Genomic DNA, 8,166 nt, shown 5'->3' on the forward strand with positions numbered 1-8,166 from the left:
ATATGAGATTTTATCGCAAATTTAAATAAAAAAACTCACAATATGTTGGTCGTTGTAAATGCTTATTTTATTAGGAAAATCGTCTTCTCGAGTGACTTGAAAAAAGCTGTCTTTCTTGCAAACCTTACGACCCCGTATTCATTTCCTGATTTATTTAGAATTTACTCAAGGGTCCGCTACATCTTTCAAGTCCTAAAACGTGTCCCATTGATAACCCAACAAAAAAAATATATTATAGTTTTTTCAACGGATAATAAAGTGAATCGCATTCGTTCTGCCTGATGTGGCTTGAGAGACTTGAAAGACATGACTTGTGTATTGCAATATTTCCATTTAGCTCTATTTTACATTATTGAAGTAGCATTAGAAGATCTCATTCAAACTCATAGCAGAAAACAGAAGAATGTGACATCTATGTTGCACTCAGCGCCAAGGTTGCACTTGTTTCCCTGCAGTGTTTTTAAAAATGAATGTAAGAATAGCGTGACTCTGAAGATAGTTAAGTATAGCCCACAAGGCCTTTAACCTTGATGAATGTCTAAACAGTAGGCGCGTGGATGTCGTGATGATGTCTATACACATTTTAAATACATGAGAAAATGTATATCCTTCAAAAACAATGCGGAAAGTTTTCTCTGTTTCAACTTTTCTTTGCCAACTTTTCATCTGCTGAAAGACCTTTTCTATCTGTTTTATCTATCTATCCAGGGGCCGGTCGCAGGAGTGGCACTGCAAAGTGAGTGGACATCTCCTGGCCTCGGGTCTGCTGGCCATCAGGGATTCCTTCAGAGCGGACCACAAAGAGACCAAGATATGACCCAACCACGCCATCATGAAAACTAAGGACTCCGAATGATTTACAGATGTTGCACTGATCTGAAGCACCTCGCCCTCCAACTTCTTGTTAAACTGCATCCCCAATCTCACCTCATGACAGAATGCTTTGGGGGGGGTGAAATAAAATAGACAACAACATCATTTTCACAGGACTTCCTTCCTCCCAAGTTTTTTGGAAGTGAAACTTGTTTCCCAGAGCACAGCAAACAGGGAAGGTCACTTATGTCTGCTTCCCTAAGCCAGTTGTGTCTCTTCGGCTTATTTTGGTGTTGTTGTATGTGTTTGCTTTTTTTTTTTGTCAGCGACCTTGCATATTGCCAACAGCACCCTTGCACTTCCCTGCTGTGCCTTTTACACTTCACACTAAAGGTTGACACAAAAAAAAACAGGGGGTGGCCAGCTTTAACGAAGGACATTAAAAAAAAAAAGCGGAGGCCTGATTTGACTTCTTATCAAAGCAGAGGTGGGGACGCAACGTAAAAGTGGACATTATATGGACATTTGTACCAGGAACTGACATCCTCATTTTTGCCCAATTCTATTTATTTGTTTGCCTTAAATATCTTAAAAAAATCGAAAAATGTAGCCATTGTTTTCCATGGATCTCTTTCCCGTAGCAGCAGTAAGAGGAGCGGGAAACACATGGCAGCTTCCCGCACTAACAGAGGAAACAGACTTTTAGGCACCAGACATTCAAGCTTCAATGGAAAGGAAAGGTGGGAAGAGGGGAGAGAGTGGAAGCTGAACAGGCAAAATGACAACGGCCCCATCCAGGAACAAAGCAACGTCACAGAGAGAAACTAGATCCAGCTGCCCTGGAAGAACCTGAAAAACCCCCATTGACAGAATGGTGTTTCGAGGGTGTGATGCCGTGATGGAACATTTCTGGGTGAAGAAAAGCTCACAAACCAAAACCACATTCGTAGCAGAGAAAAGCTGCATCACCTGGAATTGATTTCTGTGTTCAATGTTGAGACCATTATCCATGTACCAAAGGCAGATGAACTGAACTGAACTCTAGGTTGTGAATATAAATCTTACAGACCCTTTTAAACGTGGCACAGGCGCCATTGAAATGTCTCAAAATGTGCCATTTGAGCGACTCTTCTACCCTTTTTAATTTGTCTCTATGACTTTGTTCAATTCTACAACAGGACACACGCATGTGACAGTTCAAAGTCTAGCGATATCTACCTCTCCACAGGACGACGCTACAGTTGCGTGACTTTGAAGCGCGACAAAGTTGTGAATGGATAGAGGCCTTGCCATCTGGCAGGGTGTGTGTGAGCCTGTGACGGATATCCCAACCAAACAACTACACCCGCCAACACTTCCTGAATTTTCTTTTTCAACATTTATATTTATTTCGTCATTTGCAGTATTTTTCATGTTACTTCACTCTAATAAGCCGTCTTGTCCCACATTTCAAATCCATGTTATTGTCGTGAAGTCGGGGCAGGTGTGTGCATGCAAAGTCAATGTTCATTCAAACGCCATATTTCCGGTTATTTAACTTAATGTCTATATAAAAATAAACAAATCTTATATCTAAATAAAACAAATATATTTAATATTGAGCTTTTGGTGAAGAAAAAAATGTTATCTTCTTGTTTGTGTGAAATGGAAGTTTTATCAGTGCCAAAACACCTAATTAAAATGTTTATTTCTCTCTGAATCTGTTTCCTGTTGTTTTTTTCTCCCCCTCTTTCTCTCTCTCTTCCAACTGCATAACAGATTAGCAGCTGTAATTTCAGAGGAGGCTGGGTGGAAACAGCAGGCAGTGTGAAGATGAGGTGCCACACTGCGCCAGCGAAACAGGCAAGAGATTAATAAGCCTGGCAGTGTGATCCCGCAGCAGACTTCCAAAAAAAATAAAAACTCAAGACAAACGCTCACCTCTTCACTCTATTTATCATGCTTACAACCACCACTTGTGTCTAATTTGCGTACAGCTTATTTACATATCTTATTGATTCATCTCCGAGATCAGCAGATAGTGTTGAATCGCTGACAAACAGATAAACACAGAGGCGCTCAGAGCGGGAAAACAGAAGCCGAGCAACAAAACGTGTTGTAAAAATACTTCTTGTGGTGAAGGCATCACGCCCCGCTCTAAACAGGATTTAAAGGAAGAAGGATAATGTATGTAAATTACAAATCACAGAAGCACAGAGGAGCCTGTAGGCGCCGAGCGGCACCTTTCATTTTTCTGTTCAAGTCTGTTCCTTCCGTATTGGTGCTCAAGTACCAAAGTGGACTTTGGATGAACTTCAGGTCAAGAGGTCAAAAGCAAAGAAAGCTGTTGGTTAAAGAAAGTGTGGACTCTGTCTCATTTAATACTCTGAAGCTCCACTACGCATTTCAGCCTTTTGCACCAAAATCAATTGGTTTTAAAGACAATTTACAATGTTCAGTCAGAGAATAGCTGGGGAAGATAGTGGCACATTGAGCATCAAAAGAAATTGATCTGTTGGAGTTGTGGCAGACCAAACAAGAGAAAAATACTGGAATTACATTCATCAGATGGACACAATCTCAACTCTCATGGGAATTGTAATGTTAGTCTGTTGGCCAAGTATGCCAACACATGAGCTGTAGTGCTGGAGACAATGTGGTAGCTTTGAGTCAGTCTGCTGCCTCCTAGTGGCCTAAACTCACCGCAGAGTTGGGTGATTTTTTTCTCAGTCATTTGATGTTAATCTGAAAATTTTAAAATAAGCTGCTTTAAAGCTATAGTGTGTAATTTATGTTGCCCCCATGGGGAATTGTAAGTAAATACAACAACACTGTTGGCACATCTACATTAGGTAAACCTTTGGTGATCACGCATGGCATAAGCGTAGATTTAGGGGGGGACACAGGGGATGTGTCCCCCCCCCCCCAATAATTAGAAGAGATACATTTTCCCCCCTCAAAAAGTAAGGAAGACAACCCTATTCTCCCCAAAATGGGTAAAAATAGTTCAGGATGTTGAAACACTTATATATCCCTCTTAATTGTTAATACATTTTGCTGTGAAAAGCACCCCCTCTCAAAATCGATTTCTCTTCATCCCAGAATCAAATCTTTTGGTGTGCATATTTGCCTGACTGGTGTTAATAAGTGGAGTAAGTTTCATGAGCGTCAGACTTTCGTTGTGGGAGATAGCAACCCTAGCCCAACCCAAAACCTACAGAAAATGACAGCCCAAGACTGTCTTGCTGTGAAAAGCACCCCCTCTCAAAATTGATTTCCCTTCATCCCAGAATCAAATCCTTTGGTGTATATATTTGCATGATGGATGTTAATAAGTGGAGTAAGTTTCATGAGCGTCAGACTTTCGTTGTGGGAGATAGCAACCCTTGCCCAACCCTCAACCTACAGAAAATGACAGCCCATTTTGGGGCTATACATTGAATTCCGTACATTTTATGTAGGATTAGGGTTGGGCTAGGGTTGCTTTCTCCCACAACAAAAGGCTGACACTCATGAAATGACTACACTCATCAACATCAGTCATGCAAATATACACACCAAAAGATTTTGATTTTGGGATGAAGAGAAAATCGAATTTGAGAAGGGGTGCTTTTCCCAGCAAGCCAGACCATTCTTGGGCTATTTGCATTGAATTCCATTCATTTTCTGTAGGGTTAGGGTTGAGCTAGGGTTGCTATCTCCCAGAAGGAAAGTCTGACACTCATGAAACTTACTCCACTTATTAACATCAGTCATGCGAATATAGCCACCAAAGAATTTGATTCTCGAATGAAGAGAAATCGATTTTGAGAGGGGGTGTTTTTCCCAGCAAGCTAGTCCATTCTTGGGCTATTTACATTGAATTCCATTCATTTTCTGTAGGATTAGGGTTGGGCTAGGGTTTCTATCTCCCACAACGAAAGTCTGAAGCTCATGAAACTTACTACACTTATTAACATCAGTCTTGCAAATATAACCACCAAAGAATTTGATTCTGGTATGAAGAGAAATCGATTTTGAGAGGGGGTGCTTTTCACAGCAAGACAGTCTTGGGCTTTGGTGTGTATATTTGCATGACTGATGTTAAGGAGTTGAGTAAGTTTCATGAGCGTCAGACTTTCCTTGTGGGAGATAGCAACCCTAGCCCAACCCTAACCCTACAGAAAATGATGAATGAACAATACAGTAGAGTAACTATTTGAAAGCAATACAGAATGAGAGCCTTACTGCTTTATATTCCATTATATGCTGTATGTCACTGGGAGCCTGTTGTCTTTTCCTTAAGCCCCTATCTCACTGGGCTGCGACAGTGTGCGACAAGTTGGAGACACAAAATTGCGACAAAATATGCAAATTAGCGACAAATTTCACTTGCAGTCTCACTGAGTTGGTTCCTCACGACACGTTTGCGAATGTCCTGCCCAACATTTGCCAGGAGGTCGCATTTATGTCTCGCGAACGTCTCACGACCGTCTCATTTTTGTCTCAAATCAGTCGCAATTTAGTTTCATATGTCGCCAACCCCTCGCAAAGTTGTCTCACATTGCTCGCACTTTCTGACTCGTGGAAACTAAATTGAGAAGGGTTTGCGACGCGTGCGACACACCCGCGACCACTCTGAGACTATTTTGAGACAGATTTGTCGCACACTTTTTTTGAACATGTTCAAAATTCATGCGACAGGACTGCGCGGCTCTGCGACTCATGCGAGGAAATTGAGACCTCCGCGAACGTTTGGAGACAGTTTAGAGACTCGTTTGCGAATGAAGTCTCCAACTTGTCGCAAACAGTCGCAGCCCAGTGAGATAGGGGCTTTAACAGAAATTAAGACTTGTCCACCATAAATAAATAAATACGGAAGGCAGAAATTAGTTCACAGAAATTCACCAGAATGCACAAAATGGTGTGTTTGAAACACATTTTTTTTATGGTGGAGTACCCCCAGACCCTCACTTATAATGTCGTCCCCCCCCCCCCCCCCCCAATGTTGAAGCAAAACCTACGCCCTTCAGGCATGGATGTTATACCGTCTGCTGTATGTCCAGGTTTTTTCTTCGCAGTAGAACCAAAAACGTAAACATTTCTTGGGCGATTCTTGAGCTCATGTGCCAGTGTCAGTAGGTGAAACCAGTTTGTAACTACCCTACAGATAAATACAAAGAGAGTTGTGGAGCTGATCGGCTTTGTCAACTTTATGTCAAGTCGTTTGGCGATGAATGTAACCGACATTCATTCATATGAAAAAGTTACGCCCTATAGATTTAAGCAGAATATAAAGATAGTAAACATCCACATTTACCTTATAGGCCTCAGCACCAGAAGGACGCCGCTAGACATCTCTCTCTATTGAATGGTAATTCAGTTGTGTTGAAGACGCCCGCTGCAGGCAGCTTCTCCAAACCCCCTCGGGCCTTCACACAGGCAACCGCCCTGTCAGCATCCAACACTTTGAAAAAGGGAATAATATATATCAGCTGGGGCCACCGGGTGATGAGATCCATCTATCCCATTGAGGTTAGAGGGGAAAAAACCTTGTATAGCTTTCGCAGGCTTTCTCCTCCTGGAACGACTGTCAAAACACCTTTAACTCCGTCCGTCAACAGCGGCGGCACCGACTCTGTGGAAAGCTTAATGCATCTTTCATGATGCATGCTGGGGGAATTATCGCTCCAGAAGAAGGTTCTGAGATCAGCCACAAAGTCCCGGGACATACGGGGAGGATGAGAGAACTACTAGAAAGGGAAAGTAGTGAGGATATTTTTTTCATAGATGGGTCACACACACGCGCGTCTTTTCCTCGGCATGGATTAAGAAGTCTTTTAACAAGTGTTGTCAAAGCTCGTGGCGATTCCAGGAGTCATTCAACTTTCATATCTACGGAGGCGCACGGCTGTCTGCTGGGTATTAAGTCAGAAGTCACGGTTACAGGCTTGCCTAGGAGTGTGATGTATAATTAACTTCATCAAACGTTATTGTTTGCCTTGCACTTTGAGGTTCTGCAAACAAAGCCCTACTTAGGCTAAACATGTGCAAGCAAAGGGGGGGAAGGTAAAGACTGTAATTGTGCAGCTCAAGACCAATGCGACTTTCTTTACGTCAGATTCTGGTGAGTTGGAAGCAATTGGGAATTGAAATGTATGCTAAACTATTCTCCCTGCCTAGAGCCTGCCCTATAGAGCTCAGATTGGGAGACTGTTAATGTGATTAAAGGGTCTCGCAAACTTTCTCTGATGGCTGAAACTGTTTGTAGTGAGTGAGAGGATCTTGGTGTAACAGTGGTGCAGCGGGACAAAGCATGTGTGTTGCTTTCTTTTATTCTCAGGCCCACATTAGCACTGCATCAAAATCAGAAAACACCTGTCTTCCTTCTACGGAAGAGTACAGGGGCAAAAGAGAGAAAATAAATTAGACATTTTTTCATGATGCACTTGGGAATAGAGTCCAAATGTTGAGGAAAAAATTGTTAAAACAATTTTGGGAATAAAAATAAAATACCATGTTGAGAATAATTTCGACAGGTTAAAGGCTGTGGTAAAGTTGGGAAATATGTTGACTTAATCAAACTTCCAGGATCAATAACTCATAAGTAAAATGGTATTAAAACATAAACAGTGTAGTATCTTTGTTTGCTACAACCTCATTTTTACCAAAACCATCTTCCTCTATGCTGAACTCATAACTGCATTGTACTGAAGGTATATTGAATATTTTTCACTTCGGTGTTGTTTTTTCTAGACAGCGCTATCAAATCACAGCCCCCTGCACATATCAACAATATATTAGTTGAGCTTAGAGGACATCTCATTTCAGCAAAAAAATTGGTTGTAATCCTATTGTCTACCTATAGCAATGATGCATCGTTTGTGTTTTTTTTTTTATAAACTTTTGCTTATGGGTTATTGTTCCGAAAAGTTAGAATCCAACTTTACCTGTCGAGTTTATTCTCGACATTGCATTTCGCCTTTATTCATAAAAATGTATTCGCACTTCTTTTTATAAAGTGCAACATGAAGAAAAGAAAAAACTCTAATTTTTCTACTCTCCATTGGACCTTATACTCTTCCGTATCATTCTCATTCATTTCAGAAAAACAACCATTTGTTTGCACAGTCGGGGACCTGACAGCACAGGCAAAGAAACGCAGGATGAGAGGTTAAAATTGATTCACGGAAACCTATACAAGAATTCATACATAAATCAATGTTTAAAAAAGGAAAGAGAAATTGTCCGTAAACACAAAACATTCTCACGGTTCATATAGCTTATTACTTGCAAATAAACTTCTAAAATTAGCAAGCGTGTCATTCCTAACTTCACGACTAAGTTTTCTGCCTAACAGTAATTCACAAAGGGCAGGTTTCGCAGACATGGATT

At 41.2% G+C, this 8,166-nt stretch overlaps 1 protein-coding gene across 2 annotated transcripts in view; it reads left to right on the forward strand.

Annotated features, from left to right (window-relative positions):
- The window catches only part of LOC307260233 (rho GTPase-activating protein 7), a 35,662-nt gene extending 33,272 nt beyond the window's left edge, over nt 1–2,390 (forward strand). For both annotated transcript variants that reach the window (XM_080040416.1, XM_080040417.1), the window contains exon 17: nt 709–2,390. In XM_080040416.1, coding sequence (XP_079896542.1) covers nt 709–817 — 109 coding nt within the window. In that variant the 3' untranslated portion in view covers nt 818–2,390. The remainder of the gene's footprint in view (nt 1–708) is intronic.
- Nucleotides 2,391–8,166: the final 5,776 nt, after the last annotated feature.

This window comes from Ammodytes marinus (genome assembly GCF_949987685.1).
Source record: "Ammodytes marinus genome assembly, chromosome: 14".
Classification (NCBI taxonomy): Eukaryota; Metazoa; Chordata; class Actinopteri; order Uranoscopiformes; family Ammodytidae; genus Ammodytes; species Ammodytes marinus.